Source organism: Falco punctatus (genome assembly GCF_963210335.1).
Source record: "Falco punctatus genome assembly, chromosome: 5".
In the NCBI taxonomy this organism is placed as follows: domain Eukaryota; kingdom Metazoa; phylum Chordata; class Aves; order Falconiformes; family Falconidae; genus Falco; species Falco punctatus.
The window spans coordinates 56,964,955-56,991,239 of NC_137584.1; the positions used below are offsets into that span (position 1 = coordinate 56,964,955).

At 42.3% G+C, this 26,285-nt stretch overlaps 1 protein-coding gene across 4 annotated transcripts in view; it reads left to right on the forward strand.

The window, feature by feature from the left end:
- The first annotated feature begins 10,450 nt into the window (after positions 1-10,450).
- PTPRK (protein tyrosine phosphatase receptor type K) overlaps positions 10,451-26,285 on the forward strand; it is a 414,786-nt gene continuing 398,951 nt past the window's right edge. For 2 of the 4 annotated variants that reach the window (XM_080390373.1, XM_080390376.1), the window contains exon 1: positions 10,453-10,773. In XM_080390373.1, coding sequence (XP_080246499.1) covers positions 10,662-10,773 — 112 coding nt within the window. In that variant the 5' untranslated portion in view covers positions 10,453-10,661. Of the gene's footprint in view, positions 10,774-26,285 lie in introns of all 4 variants that reach the window. The other 2 variants (XM_080390374.1, XM_080390375.1) reach the window with 2 other exon arrangements.

A 26,285-nucleotide genomic window follows, 5' to 3' on the forward strand; every position in this document is an offset into this window, starting at 1 on the left:
GAACTGCTACCATAGCTAATTACTCCAGTGGGAAAGGAAACAGGAGAAAGGGCATTTCAGCTGTGCAAGGACAGATTCTCTCTGAACTATATTTTGTCCAAATAAAACTTGTAGTTAGATGGACTTTGTGGGAATCTTAACCCTTTATCTGTAGGAACTGCAGGGTTTCTGATAATTGTTGTCTTTTTCTTCCTGCTGAATAAACTAGCAATTTTCTGCAAGACTAACATTATTTATATTTACAGTTTTCTTCTTTTACTTCATCATTGTCTATCATCTCCTCTGGGAAAATGATTTAATGATATTGTTGTTTTAGTGCTGTTATTGCCAGTGCTGTCATTATAGTGGTGCCATGTAGTCAGCAGTCATTAAGTGCTGGCACTCAGGTGGGCACTGTAAGAGGAGTAAAAAGGTAGCCACTGCCTCTCATTTGGACACCAAAAATTAGACAAACCTGCCAAATTATTATGAACAGGACCTAAAATGTATTTTGGGATTTCCTGGAGACAAAAATCTTTCCTGGAGATCATGCAGAGGGATCTGGGCAGGCTGGACTGATGGGCTGAGGCCCATTGTGCGAGGTTCAACAAGGAGAAGTGCTGGATCCTGCACTTGGGTCACAACAACCCCACGCAGCGCTACAGGCTTGGGGAAGAGTGGCTGGAAAGCTGCCTGGTAGAAAAGGACCTGGGGGTGCTGGTCAACAGCCGGCTGAATATGAGCCAGCAGTGTGCCCAGGTGGACAAGAAGGCCAACAGCATCCTGGCTTGTGTCAGAACCAGTGTGGCCAGCAGGACTAGGGAAGGGATCGTCCCCCTGTACCCAGCACTGGTGAAGCTACCCCTCAGATACTGTGTTCAGTTTTGGGCCTCTCACTGCAAGACAGACATTGAGGTGCTGGAATGTGTTGAGAGAAGGACAACAAAGCTGGTGAAGGGTCTGGAGCACAAGTGTTAAGAGGAACAGCTGAGGGAACTGGGGTTGTTTATCCTGGAGAGGAGTTGGCTCAGGGAAGACTTTATTGCTCTCTACAACTACATGAAAGGAGATTGTAGGCAGATGGAGGTAGGTCTCCTCCCAAATTAACAAGTGACAGGACAAGAGGAAATGGCCTCAAGTTTTACCAAGGGAGATTTAGATTGGATGTTAGGAAAACTTTCTTCATTGAAAGGGTGGTCAAGTGTTGGAACAGGCTGCCCAGGGAGATGGTGAAATCATCATCCCTGGAGGTGTTAAAAAAATGCATAGATGTGGCGCTTAGGGACATGGTTTAGTGATGGACTTGGGAGTCCTGGGTTAATGGTTGGACTTGATGATCTCAAAGTTCTTTTCCAACCTAAAAGATTCTATTAATCTATCTTGCTGACTTAGAAAGACTCGAGATCAGGTCCAGTAGAAGTTATGATGATACAGTTTTTTGGGATCAGATTAATTCTTAAACATCTCGTTGAGGGTCTGAGCCTAGAAGAGAACCCTGCCCTTCTTCTCTGGAGGATGAGCAGCCAAGAGGGGAGAGGAATAGACTAGAATGTGGAGAAAAACAGGCTGAGCTCCCACAGATTCCCTCAGGTCTCCGGGGTGGTTTTGATTTAGGATGATAATAAGCTACCCAAACACAAGCTCAAGGTGAAAAATGGCCAGCCCTTTAGACAGGAACACCACTTTGCAAACTGTATCAATACTACTACTGCTATCAGTACTACAAAGATGTAGGGTTCCTGTTTGTGTCTGAAATCCCCCTATCCAGAAGAGATGGCAGTTCAAGAGCAGCATGGGGTAATGCAGAGTGCAACAATAAAATGTACCAATCCAGTTGTTTAACCTGGAGAAACTACCTTCTGGGAGGTTAAAGGAAGATCCATAAATATATTTCAATCTGCAAGCAAATATTGCTGAGAAGCTGAGGACTGTGATTTGTTTGAGGGAAGTGGCATCTGGAAGGAGTTAGGCAAAACAAAGGATGTGGGCTTATACACAGCACATAAGAGGATGGTGGTGTGGTACAATTTATTTTTCACAGCTGATGAAGGTTGGCATTGCATTTGCCATAAGTATTTTTGAACTGTTCTTCTGTCCCCTAGTCTGTCATCATTGAGATAAAATGGACAGTAATATGGCTCAGCTGAGTAAGCGATAGCCATGATAATAAAGAATCAGCCCAGTACAGACAGAAAAAAAGCAGCCAAGTTCATTACAAAAGCTGCCAGATTATTCTACATAAAATGTAAAGACATTTTTCTTGGACCTGCATTAAAATGAAAAGAATTTCAGAAGCCAGTGGAGATATATTTTTAAAATGAAAAAGAACAATCAGGCCAGGTAAAACATTTTTCTCACATAAATGTCTGTGTGAACCTTCTTTTCAGGAAACAACAAATTCTATAACAAGCTTCCAGGTAAACCCCACTAATTCTGCTCTACAAAGTTTTTACTTTCCAACACTCTCCAGACTCTAATTAAAATTATTATTAAATGTATTACAGTATCCTGTCTCAGATAGCATTGTCTTTTGCAGTGCTCTTTTCTCTAACTTTTATGATTTGCTCCTATAAACTTATCCTAGAGAAAGACAAAATATTCGAGGTATTACACAACTGTCATGGTTTAACCTCAGCCGGCAGCGAGCACCGCCCAGCCTCTCACTCGCTCCCCCTGCGTTGGGATGGGGGACAGAATCGAAGGAGTAGAAGTGAGGAAACTCGTGGGCTGAGATAAAGACAGTTTAATAGGTAAAGCCAAAGCCGTGCACGCAAGCAAAGCAAAAGAAGGAATTGATTCACCACTTCCCATGGGCAGGCGGGTGTTCAGCCATCCCCAGGAAGGCAGGGCTCCGTCATGTGTAACGGTTACTTGGGAAGACAAAAGGCTGTAACTCTAAGTGTGTCCCACTTCCTTCTTCTTCCCCCAGATTTATATGCTGAGCATGACATCATAGGGTACGGAATATCCCTTTGGCCGGTTGGGGTCAGCTGTCCCGGCTGTGTCCCCTCCCCACCTCTTGTGCACCCCCAGCCTCCTCGCTGGCGGGGTGGGGTGAGGAGCAGAAAAGCCCTTGGCCCTGCGTAAGCGCTGCCCAGCAACAGCTAAAACATCCCTGTGTTATCAGCACTGTTTTCAGCACAAATCCAAAACATAGCCCCATACCAGCTACTATGAAGAAAATTAACTTCAAATCCTGCCAAACCCAGCACAACTTAAAGAACATATAAGAAATGCAAGTTTTAAATTTAGAACTAAAAAAAGGGGAAAAAAAGAACAGAATAACTTTACACATGGCTCCAACATCCTGACATACAGTAATTCAGAGTGAGTCACTTGCCATCCAGCAAAGACAGAGTATGGTAATTCAGCTGCCGGTAAACTCTCCGGGCAGAAGTTAACCTACTTTGGATAAGATATATACACATCTATTCTTGGAGTAAGTAGCCTTTTCCATTTTAGTAACTTATTTTAAAAACTGGGAATTGAAAAGAATACTTCAGCTCTGAGATGAAGGAATGTAAAAGTGGAAACATAGGGCTTTATGGAAGATATCAGAAAGTCACACTGAAATCTTGGAGTTAAAGTACACAGAACTGAGGCAGTAATATTCTAAGAGTAACCAGAAAATAGCTGTTGGACCCCAGAGACAAAGTCTTTATGAGTTCGTAAGATTTATCTGATGAGACTTTACACTTTGGAAGAGAAGTTTAGTAGCAGCTTATGAAAGACTGTTCTAATAGAGAAAGCTTTTGTGGAATGACATGAGCAATCACTATACCAGACGTCAGTTATGACTTGTGAGTCTGCTGAGTGTGTATTAATGTGGCTTGATTAATTTCCCTCGGGGACAAAATGTGCCTAGGACAAGATGGCACCCATGAATTTTTAGCAATTGTTTCTGCAAAAGTATCTTCAGAGCATTAACAGTTCCTCAGTTTTATATGAGATCAAGAAATAATTCAATATCTATTCCTCTTTCTTTGAGAGGTCATATATCCCTACCCCAGCCAAGAAATTATGGTAGGCTGAAGAAGAGAGCGCTTTATTTTGTTTAGTGTCTTTCCCTGCCCTGTTGCAGGTCATGCCAGAAAATCTCTGCCAGATGTGACCTTTCCTTTTCAGGTGGGCTGTCACTGATCAGCAGTGTAGCCACAGGTATGAAGTGCACATAACAGGCCCCCAGTTTTGCTTTCAGTTAGTAGCCAGTGAAATTGCAAAAATAAATATGAGTATAGTGCTGGACTTGAAATGTCTTTAATCACATTCTCATTCCCTTGAGTATAGACGGATTGATTGCAGATTCCAATTTTCATTCCGGGCTATCATTAAAATTTGTGAAGGTAAGGCTGAATCATGTACTGGGCTTCTTGAGCTTCTTTTTCTTATTCAAATCATAGCCATCTCTTGGTTAACAGCAAGAACCTGAATATATTCCTTTTTAATGGATAAATGTGCCGGAGGAATGGGTAATGTTTTTTATATTGTCACTTAACTTGTGCTTGTTTATGCTTAGGGTTGTTTTCTTTAGATCATTTTATATTCAGGCAGACTCCTCAGCTACCCGCATATGTATCAATTTCCAATTAACAAGAAGAGGTGGAAACATGTAAGAATTCGGGTCTCATAAAAGTTTTGAATACACCACTGTAATACCAACAATTATTACAGGGAGAGTAATTGCTCTCCTGCAAGCCAAGCCTAGCTTTCTTTAATTTCAGTAACAGGTTTTGCAGTAATCTATATTGGACATTTATGCCTGGATAAACCAAACAAAGTCACTACCAATCCCAGCAGACCTGATAAACACTACAGAGCTCTACGTTACTTAAAAGTAGTTTTTGATTTATAAGCTTTATTTATTTCACTTCAAGGTTTTCTCAAACAGGTCTTCTTTCAGATAAGAGTTCAGCAATGCCTGGTATTGAGGACTTAATGGTAATCTCAAGAACGTTACTTCCATTAAGGGAGGGAAGACTGAATTCTCAATTTATTCTACTTCTAAATAATTAATTTGCCTCCAAGGCCCCTTAATAAACTGATCACTGGATGCAGCACAACTGGATGTAACAGCACCGTGAAAGGTCTTGAGGCTATGGACAACTTGCATGTCATTACTCTCCCTAGATGAATCACACCAGTCAAATGAACTTGTTGAATTTTTTGTCGGTAATGGGGCCAGGGGTTTGACATTTACAAATGCATTTCTGATGTCTGTTTTGTATTAGATGTCTCCTCTGTGACCTCCAAATCACTTAAACCTTGTAAAAAAAATTCTAGGAAAGAGATATTTAAGTGTTTCCAGGCCTACGACTTGACAATGTTCACAAACTGCATGCTCTTTAAAGGTTCTCAAGAGGAAATTACCCAGCTCGGCATTTCTTTTTATGTAAAAAATATCACCATGTTGCTAGTGCCAATCACAACATGCTAAGACTGGGTAAAAGCTGGATGAAAACTACAATGTGTTTTTGCATCACATTGGTTTTACTTTCAGTTTCTTTCTTTAATCCATTAGCATTTTACGAACATTCTACTCACTGAATCTTGAATGTGCATTTACCCAATTAAGCCACAAATATATGCAGATTTACCTAATATGGGAACAGAAGCAAAACATTGTGATTTATCTACTGATTAGCCAACTATTTAGCCCCAAAAGCCCCTGCTAAAATGATCTCTTTAGATGGCTGATCTATATGTTATCCTTTTATATTAATTTTTCTATCAGTCTCTAGTTTTCACTGCACCAGATTAACACTGGAAATACCTCATCCAACTCAACTGTTCTCTACTGCCGGATCTCTTGGTCTGCTGTACTTCAGTGGCAATGCATGCCCGGAGGTCATGTGTCCATTTTTCTCCCATTTTCTTATAAATCTTCAAAGAACAGCCTTTGGATGAATCTTTGGAACAGCCTTTCAGAGCTGTTCCAAAATCTGAAGAAACACCTTCAATTGAGTTCAAGATCAGCTTTAGTGTTGTGGACTTTAAAGCTCTACATGCTTTCAAACCATTGCAAGCAGCAGGTACAGGTACAACAATCTAAAAAGAATTGGCTAATCAGTACAGAAATGCAATGTACCTCTGCAAGTCCTTAGAAACTTCTTAGGTCTTGTTGGCATCTTCCGCAATGGCACAAAATCATGTTTCCTCCCATGCTTCGTTCATTCATGATGCATTCATAATCACTGATATGCTGTGCTTCACCTATAAGCTGCCTCCTACAGATCAGCTCTCGATGTCCCTTGCTTTAGCCAAATAGTGTCATACAGAACCAGACTCTATTAAAATAGAGACTTTTACAGAACATTTTCTTTGATGTTTAGACAAACTGAGAGACCTTTTTTTTTTTTCTGGGCTGGACCCTGACATAAGGAATGCACACTACAATGTAATTTTGAAGGGATGGAATTCGGTAAAACAATTTATTTCAGAATAAGACCATGCCTCAGTCCTTCTTGAAGGCTATTCGCATGCTAGATTTCAGTTGTTAACTCTTTTGTCTGCTCAAAGGAAAAATAAGACAGGATTTGGTCAATAATAGGGAATGAGCTCTTTTTTAAAAAATCAATGGCTCTTTTATCAAAACTGCAGAAATGACAAACAGACCAAAGTAATACCCCGTCTCTGGGTAAAGAATGGAAAATTCTAGCCTGAAGGGTGGACATTGTCGAGAACGGTGGTCAAGTGAGAACAGGAGGCTCAGGATGGGAAACGCCACACAGCTCTCTGTAATCACACACCTGCCACCAGCTCTGATGACAAGGGGGCTGGAGAATGCGAGCAAGAGCTGCGAAGGTGCCCCTGGGGACCAACAGTCACAGGACAGTTTCCCTGTTGCGTGCCTTCTTCCCACCATATACCACAAGTAGCTGGGTGAATGTGGGGTGCTCCTTTTTGGAAGCCATAACCCTAGTCCACCTCACGATATGCAGCAGTGAATCCCTGTCCTTTCTAGACCCTCTACCTGCCCCGCATTTGCATCAGACAAGCAGCTGTATGAGGTGGGACTGTTCAAAGGCATCAGTAAGACTCTCATCATTGTCTCCTTCTTTCCAGTCCATGTGCGGATGGTTTGTTACAACAAGAGCATTGGCTGCTGGTTCTCTCTGGAATTAGTATGGTCTAAAAAAGCCTCTGTGAGCACTAGACAGTAAAACAATATGTTTAATTGAATTTTCATGGCATTTTACTGAGGTATTTTTTTCAGAAGTCAAAACACAATGCAGACGCTGCCGTGGGCATTATTGGATAACACCAAGAAAACCTGAGTCAATACAATGCTCAATTTTGTCTAGGATCTCCAACCTTGAAGTGCCAGATCTTCAAGGCCTTGGATCTTGCTAAGGCTCATAAAATAAGTGAGCAGATTTTTACAAAGGAAGCAAAAGTACAGAGCAGTGGAAAGTTGGATGGGAGAAGCAGCACAATAAGAATCCTTGACTATCTGATCTTTTGGCTAGAAAAATATCATTTAAATCTCTCAAAATCCCTTTGTGCTCTAGCAGAATGGTTAAAAGTTCCTGAAAAAAAAGAGGGAAATATTTTTGCTGGTTAGGAATATGTATTTCACTATAACATATTTTACATACTATTTAAACCCACGGGAAAATACCATGTTAGATATGAATTATATCATACAGCACTGAAATATTGCTAATTTAAGATATTTTACTGTGAGATGCTATATTATGCTAGACATCTGTCAGTCATTATGAACAAAATTAAATGATAGCCTGTGTTTAAAAATATGTTATGATGGGCTTGGCAACATCCAAAAGTATAATGGGAAAGTTTTAAAAGGGAATGCAAAGAGGGTAGAGACACCTAGCAGAGTTTCAGAACCAAATTTTCTTGAATTTGACAGAGATTTATTTGACACTTTGAGGTTTTAATTATCAGGATAAAGACACTACCTTAAGTTCCAAATACGCCTTGGACTGCAGGGAAAGATGACATTACCGTGGGGTCTCTCCATCTTGTTGCTGTTAAATATGGCTTGCATTTAGCATACATATTGTTAGCTCAGACAGTTTTTAAAAGATGTACGAGAGGTAATATAAATATGTTTTGCTCTTAATTGAAAATGCAAAAGACTGTAAAACATTCAGAGCTCTGAAAATGTAAAAGCTGGAACAAAAACAAATCCATTCATGTCACGTATCATAAAAATGATCTCAAACCTGATGTGTAAGTTTAAGTATTTGTCAGGCTGCCAAGTATGGTAGAAGAACATATAGAGTGAACTACACTTAAGAGTCCAACAGACACATACCTGAAGGAAAAGTGGGGTCATGTGCGCATCTCGCCTATACCTCTCAAGCTTGAAGTTTCCAGTCCAGAAAAGAACAGCAATCAAAATCCTCTTTGTTGCTTTTTTTTTAATAGGAATGTGAATAATGGGAAAGGATGAAATCCCAGGAGACTCTCAGTGGAAGATACAGAAACTGTCTGGGTTGCCTGTGCATCAGCGGGACCCATCACCTCGCAGCAGTGCAATGGAGCAGCGACCTGATGCTGCACATCTGCCACCACCTGACAACCTCTCACACTCTGCACGTGGCAATCTGTAGTGGCGGCCACTGGAGTACCTGTGAGACTGCCGGGGAGGTTAAGGGGAAGCAGGCATTAGTCCTCCTCCCCCTTGCCCTCCCAAACCATTCACAAGCTATCTGGCTTGAAGTCGTTTTTACAGTGTTAGTTCTATAGCTCCCAGCACGAAGGACAGCATCAGATACCCGTGTACTCCCCCACCCCAACACCAAGATGACTTGGTATGGCTTTTTCATTAAAACTTTCCACATAACGACAGAAATTATGATATAGCCCAACACATCAGAAGCTGGGCCAGCACACAGCTTTAGTTCACCTTGCTCGGAAGGATTTCCCTTGTTTACTTGGACCCAGTACGTGGCCCATCCTTCCTGAAACACCAGGTGTCACGAGATCCGCCTAGCACAGCTCCCATCCTTCTCCACGTTCAAACAAAGAGCCAGTGTTCACTGAAGCACATCGCTTTATAGTTCACGGTACGCATGCAAGTTGGTTTTCAACCATTCCACCCAAATGAAGTACAGGGGTTTCCAGGTATAGAGCTCCTGTAGTGTTTGTTGTTTGGGTTTTTTTGGGTTTGTTTGTTTTGGGTTTTTTTGGGGTGGTGAAGTACATGTCAGTTTGTATGACAAAGCAAACTGTTGTGTTTAATCCTTTTCTTTCTTTTTTTTTTTTTTTTTTTTTTTTTTTCCCTATGAAAGCATGAGGGTTGGTGCGGTTTGGAGGCAAACCTATCACTTACCAGACACTACCTGGAAAGGATTTTGAATCACAGCAAACCTTTGGTGAACCTGGGTCGAATTTCGAATTTGCAATGAAACCTGTGAGCTTCCAGTGGTTTCAGGTTCTGTTGTAATCATTATACAACATCTCTAATTACAAGTTGCCATGCAAAAAAACCCCAAACCAAAAACACTACTAAAAAACAGGTTAAAAACTGTGGAGGAGATTATGCTTATCTAGTGCCTTATCTGTTACTCCAAATGCTTTTTAGGGCCCTAAGCCCTGGAAGCACGCGGACCTGCAGTGCTTTCAGAGGTGGAGAACGGGGACTTTATTATATCGCATACCTGGGGTCTGGGTCCGGCGAGGTCCTGCTGCACCGCCCACGGTGCCGGAGCCACACAGCCGCGTACAGACCGCTCTGAAAATGTGTTACGTGTGGAAATGACAGCGGTAACGGCAATACTGTTTATTGCAATTTCAGTTCCGATCACTGAGACCTTACAGGCATTGCGAGCCAGGCAAGTGTTGCCAAAGAGAGGGGAGCAGAGGAAAAACACAGACCCCGACTCGACGATGCAGCCAGGCTGCCTGATGCACGATGATAAGGCAACGCTGGCCGCCCGACCTGTAACGCGTCTGTGACACCGGGAGCAGCCGGCAAATCCCACCCGGGGCGGCCGGGCTTTTCCCCGCAAACACCGCCCGGGACCCGCCGCCGCCGACCCCGCGCCCTGCCCCGACCTCCCCGCCCCGCCAGCGCAGCCGGTGCCGGCTCCCGTTCGCCCCTCTTCGCCCCCTCCGCCTCCTCCAGGAGCGGCAGGTTCCCCCGGGCGGGGGGCTCGCAGCGCCGCCGGTAGCGGCCCCAGGGCCGTGCGTGCCGAGCCGCTCCGCGCCGCGCCAGGCTGCGCTGTGCCGGAGGGAGCGGAGAAGAGAAGCGCCGCGCCGAGCCGTGCCGTGCCGGGGAAAGCCGCGCCAGGGAGAGCGGCGCCGAGCCGAGCCGAGCCGCGCCGCGCCGATCCGAGGCGGTGCTGGCCCCCGCGCCTGCAGCAGGAGGCGCTGCCGGGCGCCGCTGAGCCCGCGCCGGGCTGCGGGCCGGAGTCCCACATTCCCCCTGCCAAGTGCCGGGGAGCGGGGGTTGGCCGCGCGCGCTCGGCTCCTCCCCCCCTCCCCGCTCGCCCAGCAGCAAAGTAACTCCGGAGTGCGGAGGGAGCCGGTGCCGCCGCGCTCCTCGCGCCGCAGACGGCTGCCCCAGCGGGCGGCCCCGGGGCCAGCGGGCGCCCCTCGGCGCGGGGGTCTCCCGGCGAGGCGCCGGGGCGGGAGGGGCGGGCGAGGCGAGCTCCGCCCGCCGCCGCGGGCCGGGGCAGCCCCGGCCTCTTTCGGAAACTTCTCCGCAAGTCGGCATGGGCAGGGGGGCCGGCGCCGCCGCCTCGCTGCCGCTGCTGGCGGCGCTCGCCCTGCTGGCCGGCCGCTCGCCCGCTCTGCTCGGGGCGGCCCGGGCCCAGCTCTCCGCAGGTGAGTGGTCGCTCGGCGCCCAGGTGAGGGCGGGCGGCGCGGCGGGGTCGCGGCGCGCGCGGGGTGCCCGCCGGGGACGGGAGGCGGGGTCGCTGGGGTGGCGGCGGCACCGCGCCGGGCCCCGGCTCCGGGCCCCGAGGAGCGGCGGAGGGGCCGCCCCGTGGGGCGCGGGGCGGCGGGGGGGACCCGCCTGTGCCCGCGGGCTGCCGGCGTGGGGCTCGCAGGGGCGGGCAGGGCGCGGGCTCCGGGCGCCTCACGAGCTCCCCTTCCTCCTCCTCTTAACTCCTTCTCTGCCCCGGCCGCTTCCCAGGTGGCGGCGGTGCCGGCGGCGGTGCCGCGCTGCTGCCGCCCCTTCCCCCGCTCAAACTTTTCCCGGCGTTTCCGTGCCCGGCCGGGGGGCGCAGCCTCGGGGCGCCCCGGCCGCTTCCCCGTCCGAGCGGGGCGCGGCGCTGAGCTCCCCTCGCCCCCGGCGCGGGGCGGCATGCACGGCCGGCACGGCGCCGGCTACCGGGATCCCCCCCCCCCCCCCCCCCCTCCGGTAAACGCGCGGTGGGCGAGAAAGGGGAGGGGAAGCAGCATATGGGGCCGGCGTCTGTTTTGTTTGAAATCCGTGAATTTCTCGCCCCTGCCTCCCCCCCCCGCCCCACGCCGCGGGGTTTCGCTGATAAAAGCCGGCGGGGCCGGGCGGTGGGAGCTGCGGCCGGTGCGGCGGTGAGTTGTTGGCCGGGGGGCGCGGGGCAGAGCCCGCGGCGGGGCCGGGGCGGGCGGTGTCGGCGGTGGGGCCGGGGCAGCGCCTCGCCGTGCCGGACCCCGGACCTTCCCTCCGCTGCGGTTTGCGGAGCGTCCTGCCTTCGCTGGGCGTGAAGCGGTGTCGGGAACGTGGTCGTGTTTGCGGTGCGAAGTATTACGTGAAGGACTACCTGAAGTAGACTTTGGGCTTTTTTTTTTTTTTTTTTTTAAGTAGTACTTGCAATTGCACCGGGTGCATCAGTTGGATAAATGTTCGAAGCTTTTCTCATAGGAAACTGATTAGAAAACTGCCATTAATGAAAGTATCTACATTCGTGAGACCTGGAAGCACGATTTTGTAAGAACCGATGTGTAGTTAGGCGGCTTTTATTTCCCCCCCCTCCCCAGTCCGTCTGAAATTAGTTTTTCATTGAGACATTTCAGATGTGTCGTCGATTAAGAAATGTGCTGAAGCAGTAAGAGAAACTGTGCTGGTCTGAACAGATTACATTCCTCCTATGTGGCTGACTTCGGTGTGTGTAATTTAATGTCTGCGTATCAGAATTGTAAGATTATGTAAGCACCTACCAGTCTTTTACCAGGGGAAGGGAAGTGTACCGTATATGCAGCTGTTATGTTGTGTGAATAGCTAAAAAAGTAAGCCCAACTGTAACATCTTTTCATTCACAATCATACTGAAATCAGACAAATGATTTTTGCTTTACTGTAATTTGTCAGGCTAATGTGGACACCAAAAGTAACTCTTACATAAAAGATTTTTTATGCACTTATTCACTGTTCTAAGACAAGTAGGAAGTCCTGATAACTTATATGGGCCATGGTATTTTATGTTGAAAATATGGCACGCAGCCCTTTTTGGAATTGCAAGTACAAGAAGCCAGGTTGGTACCGTGGGGTGGGGTACGTTAGGTAAGTGGAGAAGAACGTTCAATATCCTTCTGACCAGAGTAGATTAAGCTTGTCAAGGAGTTGAACAATTGCATCTAGGAAACATGATTTTTTTTTTTTTTTTTGTATTAGCACGTTAGCAGCTAGAGAGTTTAGTTTCTATTACCAAGCATCAAAAATACTGATGTGTTGTACTAGTCAGAGGTTCATTAATTGGAGACTAGCTCAGACTTCCTTGAAGGTTTGGAGAAACAAATTTTTTAGTAGCTAGTGCTTTCGGTGTACTTGGTTCAAGGTATGGTGCTCGGGCTCTTACTAAATACATTCAATATCCACATGTAGAGCTGAACACTTAGGGTTTATCTTGGTTTGAAGGCTCAGGTTTTGATAACCATCAGAAACTTTTTTTTCCTTATTTTAAACCAGTCCCTGAAGCAGGCGTGTGTGTCTCTGTTAATGAGACATCTTTATCCTGGTGTCAGTAGATGCAGGACACAAAAGTTGGGGTTCGTATGTCTGTTCCAGTAAGGGCCTTTCTGCAGCCTACAATGAGATATTTCTGTTCGGTGCACACAGGAGCATCTGTTTTCTTCATAGTGGTCACCTCTTGTTTAACAGGGGTACCTGTTCTTCAAGCATCCTCCTTGGACTGCTTTCCCTCCTCACCTTAATACAATGACCTGTACTTTTCCATGTTAAACTGAACCTAGCTAATTTTCGGCTTCATCTTTATTAGTATTCTTATTGTCTGAATTGTAAAAATTTAAATCTGTTAATTTTTCTTTGCCATTAATGAGGCTATTAATTCAGTCTGGACCTTTCACAAATCTCTCTCATTGTAATTTGATTTTAATTTCCTTTTCACTATGCTTTGTCCTACTCCTGAGTGTGAACACTGGCCATATCCAAAATTCTTCATAAAATTTTTTGTATGTTTAGTAAGGATCTAATCAAATTACAGAGTATGAATTTCTTGAAAGTTGGCCTTCTTCAGGAGCGTGTGTGTCAGGGTTATCTATCTCATAACATTCTATGAAAGCAAATGAGAAGGCAAGAGGAGGAGCAGCAGCAAGTTAGGAAAAGGAACCAGATACATCTTGTAATTTGTTGCTGTCTTGAAAATTGTGCTTGTATATCCGTTCGACCCCCTTTGCACATAATTGAAACACTGTGTATTTTGTCTTTCCCCACAGATCTCAAATGAAAAAAACCCTGAGCAGCTTCTCTCTGCCTCCTCAACCCAGCCATAATCCACAGTGTAATCTTTTCTGGTCTCTGTAGATTGTTTCTTTACACCGCTGCTTTCCATGACCCTTCAACTTGGGTGCGTGCCTGTCAGAATCTAGGCCAAAATGTTTTGGCAGTGTGTTCTCTGTTGAAGTCTAGCTATTCCTTATATAGCACCTTCTTTCATCTACAACTCCTACAGTTCGATAAAGAACAAGTTCAGCTTGTTTTCACAACTTGATCACTTTAAACTTGTATTTTTTGAATATTATATTTAGCAATTTGCGTGTTTTCAGATTTTTTTGGAGAAAAAAAGCAAAGGAAATATTTCAAAATCTTGTTTTTTAGGACCGCTGCTGGCTCATCAGCTAGCTGATGGAAATATGCATTGCATTGCCTCTGATGGTGTCTGTGTAAGTGTGTGGGTTTTTTTAATACTAAATGAAAAGTATGAGGCTAAAAATTCTAGTAATGCATCAGCTTACCTGAAGTTATTTAAGTGTGGTATTTCACACTGTAGGGATAGTTAACCATAAAAATGAGGACTGTATGTTTTACAAGTGGAAGTCTGCTATTAGAGTAGTTATTCCTCAGGCTTTCTCATGCAAAGCGATTACGGTGTCACAAATGAACAGGCAAGAGTAAATATTTCTGGTTTAACACCCCCCACCCCCCCTAAAGCAGTTATAGTCTGTCTTTTGGAGAGAATCTAACTCAGAAATTTGATATTTTAAAGTAGAAGGTATTATTTGGTTTATAAGGATTTTGTAAGTTAACTTACTTAAAATATATGAAAATCATAATAAGCATATCTAAGTTTTTTTCATTTGTAGTAGAAGAAATAAAGGGTTTTTTGAAAATGTTTAAAAATACTTTTAAGTAATTAAAATCAAATTAGCCCTTTGCTGTCAGAACAGCAAAAGTGCTTCAGTCATATTTCATCCGTGGATGTGCTACAATTTGTATGTGGTATACAAGAGACACTTGTGCAGGTAGGCGTGTATGGATAAGAGACTTCTCAGTAGCTATTTTTTCCACCAAGCTGTTAAAATGTATTGACAAATTGTATGGAAGATGAGTGGAATTAAAAGTAAAGTTCTTTTCTCACTTTCACCCCCTCCTTCTCAAACATTTTCCTTTCCTCTAAACATTCATCTCCTTCCTTGGCACTGTTGGTTCACTGATCACTTGTCTATTTGTATTTTCAGATGCACTATTACAGTTATAAATCATATATAAATTTTCAAAGTGGCACTTGACTGGTTGAGATGGAATTGAAAGCACCCAGAACACAGTGATGACAGAAAGCTTGTTTGGTCCCTTTTGTCTGAGAAATCATGGTACTGCTTGATCAGCTTGGTAGTGATGTAAACAGGGCATCTTAAACCAGGTAGATGTCTTGCCCTTACTTAAGATCTACTTAAGATAACTAAAAATAAATAAATAAAACTCCAAAACAAACAAAGAAAAAGTGGGGGTTTGGGGTAGGTAAGCAGTCTGCACAAGATCAGGGCATAGGTCTACCTAGCTCAGTATCTGACAAGGGACACTCAGGGAAGAGGGATTTTGGCAAGGTGAGTGACTTCCTCTGGGTACTGTCTGTCCACAGAGGCAATATGTTGGTATTTAATGTTGCAACTGGATTTTTGTGACCATGATTGTGCCTAATAACATCTTCAGCTTGTATTGTTTTTAGCATTTGCTTTACTTTGTGACAAGGAATCTATATGTTGTATGGAAAAAGATATGGCACTTTGTTCTTTGAAATTGCTGGTTGGATTTTATGTCTCCTAGCTCTTACATTAAGAGATTGTTAATAATTTCTCTCAACTTACCTTCTTCATGTCATGCAGGACTTTTCCACCCTCTCTCAACTGTTCCTTTTCTAGTTGGGAAAGTCCAGTTGTAGCCACTTGCTAAAAAGGTACCATTCCATATCTTCTTCTCATCATTTATCAGCCTTCTCTTTTCCAGTTCTACACTACGCAGAGTATCCAAGAGACAGCTGCCTGATGTATTTATGCAGTGCTTAATGATGATTTCTGTAGTGTTCCCTATCCATAGTGTGATCCTGACATTTGCTTTGCTTTTTTTGACCATTTGTCCCACTCCTGGTTGTGAGCGGATGCTTTGTTGGATCTATGTATTTCATTACTGGCCAGCTGAGATCTTGCAGTTAAATGATGGTCTGTGGGGTGTCTGTGTCAGTGAACAGCAGGACTCTTGAAAAGGAGAGTCTGTAACCAGCCCTTTTGGGGTGGGGAGAACTTTTAAGCAAGGCTCTTGAGGGACCTGTGACCTTGTGTTGGAAGTCTAGGAGAGTTAACCTGTTTAATACTTACCACTGTGGTTTGTCCTCTCTTTCTGAAATGGTGTTAATACAAGTGAGTTAAAAAGAGTTTATCCCCTTAAATGTAAAGATGGGCAGTATCTGGATTAACATGCAGAGTTCTGCAATGCTGCTATATAGTTGTTGCTTGCTCTGAAGTCTTTATGATGTCTTTGTATGACCTCTAGCTGGAAGACCTTTAGGTCATCTTACCTCTCAGGAGTTGGATACATCACTGTCAGCTTTGCTTTGTTTTGGTGAAATCCCAGCTCTACCTTTTGCAACACAAATCCTGTTGGTTATGTAATAGGAAGCTTCCAAAACTATTGCTTTAGTCCTGATAACTGAGTCAGTCGGGACCTTCCTCGTGTTTTCATGTACTGATGGTATCCCGTCTGTCATAGGTTATTACTGTCATGGAAAGATGCCTTTGGATTGCTGCTCCCAGAAGTGTGCACTCAGATTTGGAGCTTCAATTACAATCTGCCAATGCCATTAAGCTAACTTAACTTACTGCTGCTGCAGAAGGGGGCATTTTCATTACTTGAATGGCTCTTGGGTCTTTGCCTGTGCTAGATCTGGCCACCGTGTGGCCTGTGGGTGAGTTGGTTTAGCTTTGTCAGTCGTCTTGGAGGAAAGATAAGTTTCCTTGTGATCAATGAGTTTAGCTGACTTGCATATGTGTGGCCACATGAATTTGATGTATGAGAGGATGAGGGCTGGTGGTGGGATGGCTCGGTTTGACAGCAAGCTGTAATTGCAGTGCAGCTCATGTCGGGTGAACCTGTGCTGTTTTGAGTCACGTTGGCTCTACACTCTGCTCTCCATGCAGCACTTTGTTCACCCGAGGAAGTGTAAAGAGCAGGAGGGCACGGAGCGGGGTGGGAAGAGAGGCCCAGTGTTCCCTCTGGAGCTGGAGGGGTTAGGCTGGGTGAAGGTGGCTGAGGCTTTGTTCCGGCTGACTGCATGCAAACTGATGACACAGTGCTAGTGTCTCTTGCTGACACACATCTTTGAGTAAACTGGCCTTAAACATGTTATTTCATTATAATAGATAGCTCAGGCATTTATTATATAAATTTATAAGCAAGAAGTGGCCTTCTAATGGCACGTAATAGAGAGCAGGTGTGATGGCAGGCAGTAGAGGGCTCGGAGGAGGTGACGCTTGGCTAGAATTAGAGGATGTTGTGACACCTGGTTTTAAGGTGCAGCAGGAACTGGTTTAAAGCCAGGTTCTGCAGTTTCACTTTTTAGTCTGTGTGATCTGTCCTTCCCCATCCTGTGGGCTGTTTAAGAAGGATTGTCCATGAGATGTGGATGTGGCTAGAAGAGGAAAAATGGTCATGGTTTCCAAAGGCCAGAATGAGCCGGTTGAGGAGTGGTAAATGGCACCAGTGACAATGTTGTAGCATCTGGCTGAGCATAAAGTCTTGCTGCACATAATTTTGTAGGTCAGAAAGGCCTTGCGCTGCTTCCTGGTAAGCCTTGACTACAGGTGATTAATTTAAAGTATGCAGTCTAAAACTATGCAAACTACCCACTTTGTAGTCACCTATAGTGCATGCTTGCCATGTAGTTTAGAGTCACTTACAGTCTGTTCCTTCACTAGGAAGCTCTATAATTGAAAGTCATGTTTGCATTTTCCAGAAGTTTCATAAATATCAGAGCTAACAGAAACATACTGAAATCTTTTCCTGAGCGAGAAGTTATTAGTATTTGTGTCAACTCAGTGGTGTGTTTAAACAAAGAAACAAGCAAAAAAGTTGCATGCTGCCCCAGCCCCCAAAACACTGAATACGACAAAAGAACAGCTTTTTATTCTAGAGTTTTTTGTACGTACATGCACATACACCCCTCAGATTTCAAAAGCTGACGTTTGTGGCATGTGAAACTACTCGATATCTTTTTTTCTTTCTGAATATTGACCTGCTTATAACCATTAAAGTTGCGGAAATAAGCTTAAAATTATCCAGTATAAAGAATATTTATGCATTTAAGGAGCTCCTTTTAGTTGTCTTAGTATCTGATGTATTTCTCTGGAAATAAGCTGCATTTTCAATTTGCATTGAAAGGCAAAACCTAAATATTGACCAGTGAATTTGAAACAACAAAAGTTTTTAGGTTTGCATTTTGTTACTGAAATTTAATTTCTATAAAAGTTGGAGTTTTTATTAACAAACCTCAACTCTTATTTTAGTTAGGAACCATTTATTTGTTGACCTAACCAAATCTATTTTGTGATTTCTGTCATGGCCAAATCTTTGCCTTGACAGCCTTTGCGCTGTTTTATTTGAAACAGTCTAAAAATATTCATCAGCAGCTAATAGATTACCTAGTATGAAAACAATGAACTAATGGCACAGTGCTGCAACTTGGTTTATTTGAAGGACTGCAGATGAAAAGTTCTGTGAAATTGTTAATCAAGGTAATTTCTGCTGTTGATAAAGTGGTTGTAGAATTCAGGCTGCTGAATTGAGCCTCAACAGGGCCATGTGTCCTTAAAGCACTGAGTAGATGATCAGGGATTTGAGTACATGTATTTGTTGAAACATCTGTAACATGTAGCTGTATTCTGGGGTAAGAACATAGCATAAGCATATAGCAGCAGGACTTGCTATAGAGCAATAACACAACGTATAAATGATACACTAGTCTGGTTAAAAACATTTGAGGCTCCTTATAGAGGAGGGAGAGGTGCTGGCCACTGCCGAAAGGAAGGAGGGCCTCCCAAAAGTCACAGCAAATGTTGCAGCAATGGGGCAACCTTGTGCTGATAACGTTGAACTGCTTTCTCAAGCAGAATAAGCCATAATTGTAAACTTTTTTCCCTGTATGTTTAAAACCTGGGATTGCATTAGGATTTCTTGCTGGCATAGCTATATTTACTAGTAAGTTTGTGTGGGTGTTTTTCTTCCCCCACAAATTACTTAATGGTAGGCATGCAAACAAAAGGAACCTTTGAGTGTGAATGAGGTCTGAAAGAGATTCGCTGGTCTAATAAGTACGGAGAACCCCCTCCCCCCACGAGTATTTTCCAAAAGCATGAATTAACTTTAACATGTAAAAACTTGTTTTAAGCTAGAAAGCACTGTGTGCATGGGCTTGTCAGGCATTTGTTCTTTTTAAGAAGATTGTATGTATATGGAATTGGCTGATATTTACAGTAATACATAAAGTATATGCTTCAGTAAAAGATTTGAGAGACTTAATTGCTTGAGGATTGGTGCTGTGTAAAGATTAAATTTGTTGCTCAGTACTGTGGGTAATATGAGGCTATTTGCATTAGCCAGTGTATGAAAGATTGGACCCTTCAATTTGTCGGCAAGTCATTTATTTCTGCTACCACTTACTAAAAACATGTGATTATATTTATTAAGTAGCAACATAAGCCATTTCTCAATTACCATGTCATGAACTTAATTCTACTGACTTATGAGACACTGTTGTATGTTTTAAAACCAAGTTCTGCTGCAATTAAATTATGGTATGTTCATTCTAATTATTACACACTGGTTACTCTATTCTGAGTTGGAGTTGTATACTTTCTTTTGTAAACACTTCTTCTCTAACAGTAAAAATGACTGATGAATGTTAACCAAAAGAGAAAAATGTTATGAAGAATAATCGTGGCTGTAGTTTGAATGAATTCAGAGGAGCTCAGAATGAAAATTTTGACTGGATAGCTACTTAATTGAACCACAATTTATTTATTTTTTTTGGTTACTTCCAAATACAGGTCATGTTTGTGAATCCTATACTGTGATTTAGGATACCTGTTGCTTTTAAAATCATTTAAGGATTTAAGTAATTAAAGAAAAAAATACATTGAAGTTCTGAAACTTTAGGCTGCTTTTGTTATCTTTGATACAGTTAAAATTTGAAATTATAAGACCTAGTAGAGCCTTGCCCAATAGCTATTAATTAGAAGAACGTTCTGATTTGATATTTTATCACTTCACTATATCTGTATCATCTCTGTGTGGTATTAAGCTGAAATAAGATCAAAATGGGGAACATAATTTGTCTTGGTGCTCCTCGTCTTGCTCTGTTTGCCTGTTCTCTGTAAATTTGAAAGCACTTATCAGCCATGAGAGTGCTGAAGAAAGAAAGCTGAGTTCATGACTTCATGCAGCAGAGATAAGTTCTGAGTGCTGACTGTCACCACTGTACTTAAAATGCTTTAAAGGGACAATTTGTTAAAATCTATTAACCCAAAATACTGATGATAGTTTTATATTTTGTTCAATCTCTGATTCCTTTGAAGAAATGCTTTTTTATATTTGCAGAAGAAATTTCTTCGGTTATCTCTAAAATTAGTCTGCTGAAATCTGAGCATTGTATATGTTTTAAGGAGACAATACACTAAAACATGGGGGTATTAGCTTTTCAGTGCTTTCTGTCATAGGTTTTACAGAGGAGATAAGTGTTCGTTTAAAAATAATATGAAATAAACAAAAAAACCCAAACCAAACTCAGAACCACAGAACCATCCCATAATCCCTTCCCTTGTCCCTGAAAAAAAACATGGATTGTCATTTGCCCACTATTCTTCTTATCCTACATCTTGCTGTCAAGTCGTCCCGTCCCGTGTCGTGTCCCCCCCGCCCCATCTCTTTGACTCTTCTTTTTTCTTGGGCGAGTTTTAAGTCAATGTTAGGGGTTTCATGCCATAATTGAAGGTGTATGAGGTAAGTTATATGAGATTCCTTTCTCAAGAATGGTTAATGAGTATAAATATCATTAGACTTTTCAGGAAGCTTTAATATGTATTTGTATGTTCTTTCACTGAACTACAGACTTTATCTGTCTTCACGTGGCAGCATTGTTTGATGTGTTCAGTGTTCAGTTTTTTCAGGCTAGAAAATTTCCAGTGAAAGAGGCTTTCCTCTTTTTCTCAACAGAAATGCAATAAAATTGACTTTCCTTATTAAATTCGGAAAAGACAAACAAATACTCTTTTTGCAGTTTTTACTAGTAATCCATCTTGACCCAACTTGTGAAAATACTAGAAATTGCAAACTACTTCCACAGGCTTTCCAGCTCTTCAGCATATGAATACTTTGTGTGTGTGATCTTTTTTTAGTGCAAAAGGTCTATTTAGGCTTCTTGCATTTGTATATCTGTGGCGTGTGCTTTCCTATTCCTTACTACCTTTTCCTTCAGATACTATGACAAACTATTAACAACCCCCACCCCCAAGAAAACCCTTCACCTCCTTGTTGCATACATGCATAAAGCTATAATGTGTTAACTATTTCCAGGTGAGAGCAAAACCTGTAGTGTGTAATGGTTTGGATTTCTGAATCTGTTGAAACAAAGCTTGGTAATTAAAGGGAATATAATTTCCCTGGTAAACACAGACTAAATAGATGGGTGTAATGCTATAGAATGTAAAGATGACTCCCCCCCCCCAGCTAAGGTGGCTGAAATACGGCAATGAGAAGTTGTCAGTCAAATAACTTTTCTTTTAAATATCAACTTTTAATATTTTTAAAACAATTCTGTTAGTAGTTACTGAGTCTGAATGCTGTTAATAGCCCAACTGTTTAGCCTTTTTCTTTGATAAAGTGGGTTTAACACTTTGATTCATCTTGCCTAAGTGGGAAGGTGTTGCGTTATTAGGTGGTGTGTTATTCTCAGTACTTTTTTTTTTCCCCCCTTCCCTTTCCTTTTGAAATCCCTGTGTACTGATTTAGTTAAATACTGCAGGGTAGGTTAACAGCTCCTTCTGAGTCATATGGAAGGCATGAAGTGCTTCCAGGTCTGCAGTCCTTTCCAGGGATGAGTGAGTTCTTCATACTTTGTGTATCCTGTGTCTGCACAGCAGCAAACTACCAGGTTCAGTTTATAGGTTGTTTTAAACACATTGCAGTAGATAGACTAAACGGCTTTTTTTGGGGGTGGTGGTTGTTCCCCATGGCTTGCTGCTTTGTATTTCTTTGAGTTTATACTCCAGATGTTCAGTTCTTCTGGTGATTCATTGGTGTTTCTGTCAACTGTTGAACAAGGAGCTGTGTTAAGTGACCGGCACTGGGGAAGATTATGCTCTCGTTTAGACAGACTGCACAGATGTTCTTTATGACCATTCAGAAGGGGGGAGACTGTACATTACTTTCAATTTGACAGAAACCATGCATTTGAAAATCTTCGGTCTGAGCTTTATGAGCTACGTGATGAGGCTGTGAACCTGGAAGAGTAGCATTTGTGATTAATAGTGACATTTGCAGACCCTAGGAATACTGAAATAATCTGTTGGATGGCTTTGCTTGGATATTGATAGTATCTAGATGCAAACTATAAACACCTCTCTCTGTTTACTTGATCATGGAAATGGGAATGAAAACAAGTATTAGATAGTTTGTGTTTCAGGGAAATAATTTGGCCATCCCTCTCTTAAAACACCTATTTTTTACTTGTCACCTGAAAGCAACCTTAAGTAATTTATAGGTTAGTCTTACTCTATGACATTGGAGTTAAGAGAATGAGGAAAAAAATCTGTTTAATGGAAGTGAATGCATGATTAAAAACCAAACACACGCATACACACACACAGAGCACTTGGGTGTGAAGTGTTTGCATTGTGAGCCGAAACCTGAAAAAAAAACCATTAGGCCAAATGCCGAAGAAAATGTTCAAATTACTTAGTAAGTTTATGTATTAGGCAGTCCCTAAAGGACACAGGCACAGGTGAATGAAATTGGCAAATGTTTATTTGTCTTTGAAACAAAGTAGCACTGTGTTTCACTTTGGGGGCCAATGTTGATGACCAAATGGATACTGTGTTACATTTTTGCTAAATACTGTTCCCTGGGCAGGGCAGGAGCTGTACTGGCAACAAAACTGTAATGAAGGCAGTTTTTGCCCTGAATGCTACTTTTAAAAGGGGGGAGGGGGAATTATATAATCTTACTTTGATTTATGAAATGTAGGAGAGGCATAAATGCACTACTTTTTTTCATGTTTTGGCCACAAAATCCATGTAATAATAATAATTATTATTCATTATATAATACAGAATAACATACGTAATATGGCACCATATATTAATATTTCTATTATACGATAATATATAATTATTATTGTTTTTAAAGAACTTCTGTCAAAGGAAAAAAATAGGTCCTGGGATCAAAATTTTATCATTAAAAAAATGCCCTTAAACCATAAAGATCTTAAATCCTTTTCCATATTCTTCCACATTGCAGAAGTTACTGTCTTGCAGTTGAGATTTGAGTCGTGAGATGGTGGCAGCCTTGCAGCTACACAGCCAAACCAAAGGTTTGAAGAAGGAAGTGTCATATTAAAAAGTGGCGGAAGGGTCTGGAAATCTATTGACAAAGTCTTGAAGTCGATGAGTTTTTCTTCAGCAGCATGCCGTCAGTGAGGAGGATGGCATTATTCTGTGAGACGCAAAATGTGGACTGACAATCAAAAGAAGTGAAACGCATGCTTGTTGCTGCTCTTCAGCTTTTGGTACTTTAAGAATAATTCATGTTTTATCATCATTATGTTACTCTGACAGTTGTAGGTGTGTGGGCAGTAATAAGTAAAATTCCAAACCACTCTACTCATGCTGTATGTTGACTGTATTGCCAGATGAAACGGGACACAAAACCAAACCAGTGTACTCGCCTGGTGGATGAATACCTTCTTGCTTAAGATCTCATTTTTTTTGCTCTCAGCTGCAAGTCAGGGGGTTTTGGTAACTTTCATGATAATTCTCTAGTTTTGCCCTTGCTTCTGCTCAGCCTTTGTTTTATTGGTGCGGGGTTTTTTGAACTCCCAGATCATGATATCTGTATCTTCCAGTTTACTGTATTAAAAAGGCTTCGTTGAGGAGGAATCCAGGTGAAACTGGTTTCTGTTTACTTCCTAATCCTTTTCTGAGAAATTCTGCATCACAGCTGACTGTCATTTGTCACAGTATCCTTCCTGCCTTTCTTTTAAGTTCTCTCACCTGCTTGTTTACTGTATTCCAACTATAGTAATCAAGCATCTGATTAAATTTACATTTCTTTGTGTAAGGATTAAGAAAGAGAAGGCTGCATGTGGCCTTGGTATTTAAGCAAAATGGGGCCTTCTTATGTGAAAGATTACTTTGGCTATGTTTAGCCCCAGAGAAGTTGCTATTTCCTTACACTTCTGAGGTTCAGAGCCCAATTTAAAAAGGAAAAAAGACGGAGATTTGACCTCAGAATTTCTGTCATTTTGGGAAGGGGAAAAAAGTGTAACAACATTAAGAACATCGGAGCTGCACATATTGAAAATTTCTAAATAAGTTATAATAAAGAGGCTTTGCCTTTAGCAGTATATAAGATAAACTACCAATGATTTTATCTCCTATGTAAATGTTCAGTAATTGATGTATAGCTCATAAATGGACCCAATGGCTGTTTGAGGAATGTGTTTATACATGGCAAAATATATAAACACTTCTAGGTTCCCTGGAGTATTTTTGATTTCTTTCATACATGACTCATCAGTTTACCTAAGACAGAGTAGCTTGTTCTCAGACACAGTTTACAGATTCTGGCATGATGGAATGTTATAATAGCAGGAGATGAAGCACATGGGCAAAGAAGATTTTCTTAAAGGGAGACTGTAATCAGTGTTTGAAAACAGGCTAATGGATTGCAGAAGATAGTAGCATAGCAGCCAGCCAGCCATAAGGACTGTGTATATAAATGAAAATGCATGGTAAAATTAAATGAAATCAAAGCTTGGATAAATGTTCTGAAGTGTTAATTCAGTTTGCTTTCCAAAAAGTTTTGAATAGAAGACTTGGAAAATCCACTCACCTGGATAAGTAGGAAGGCTTCCTTTTTTAATTTAAGCTTTTAATTTGAATGGCTGTGAATAGAAACATTTTAAAAAAATTTTTCCAAAGGTAAAATAAGGTTATGTTTGGGTGGATTTCTCTGCACATTTAGCTGCACTGCCTTTTTGCTGCTGAAGTTTTATGACCTGCTATGGTGAGAACTTCAGAAGGATCTTGGCAGTTTTATCTGTGACACTAGTAACTGTCATACAATTCTGCTTTGCTGTGTCTTAGGAGGACTGTGGCTGTATCTACATTGGCAAGCAATTTGGTGCAATAAATGCTGGTCAATGAACTGAAGTGTTATGAAAAGTGAAGCTCTTGCTTAAAGATTGCTTACCTCAGATTAGATGTTTCTTTCCTATAGGCCAGCTGTCACTGCTGTGTTGCATTCCTTGGAATCTCACTGTACATAGTCTACTAACTCCAAGCCAAGCTTCCCCTTGGAGCACTTCAGGTGTGGAGCTTCTGGTTTGATCTCTGAATGTGGTGGTGTAGCTCATTTGTATAAGAACTGTGCTGAGAAACAAACTAGTGCTTGGTAAATGGAGGCAACCAGGGCATTAATTTTTTTACCTGCTCTTTTCCTAACACAAGTACAGCTTATTTAAAAAAAAAAAAAATGATAGGACATTAGAAAGGCTTCCTGCAAGAGTATATAAAAATACAGTGGGACAAAAAAATGAAAAGTAACATATTCTGAAACAGTAGTGATATTTTTGAAATTGTCTGCTGCCCTTTTTAAAAACATGGCCTCTATGTGTTGTGGATTTAACCATCGGTGTTAAGTGGTGTTTCCCAGGGCTCAGTATTGGGGACAGTTCTGTTTAATATTTTCGGCAGTGATGAGGATGAGGGGATTGAGTGCACCTTCAGTAAGTTTCCAGGTGATACCAAGCTGGGGGGGAGTGTTCAGCTGCTGGAGGGCAGGAAGCCTATGCAGAGGGATCTGGGCAGAGGGACAGGACAAGAGGAAATGGCCTCGAGTTTTACCAAGGGAGATTTAGATTGGATGTTAGGAAAAATTTCTTCATCGAAAGGGTGGTCAAGCATTGGAACAGGCTGCCCAGGGAGGTGGTGGAATCACCATCCCTGGAAGTGTTAAAAAAAAAAATGCATAGATGTGGTGCTTAGGGACGTAGTTTTGTGATGGACATGCCAGTCCTGGGTAAGTGGTTGGACTTGATCTCAAAGACCTTTTCCAACCTAAAAGATTCTATGATTCTATTCTATGATTCTCTTCTATGATTCTCTGATTTGGTAGTAGATTTTTCAAGTGGTAACAAATGGGAGATGAAGAGGATGTTTATATGTTTATCTGTTGATGAGAAGCAAACCTAGCAGGGAAAACTGAAAGCTTGTTTAGATAGTGAAATTGGATACTGTATTCATACAGCAGTCTATATTCAGTGGGAAGAACAAAGATAGGGTGTCAAACGTTTTGAGGCCAGATATCATACAGGCTGAAGATCTCTGGTTCTGTCTTGTTCCAAGATTCTGTTG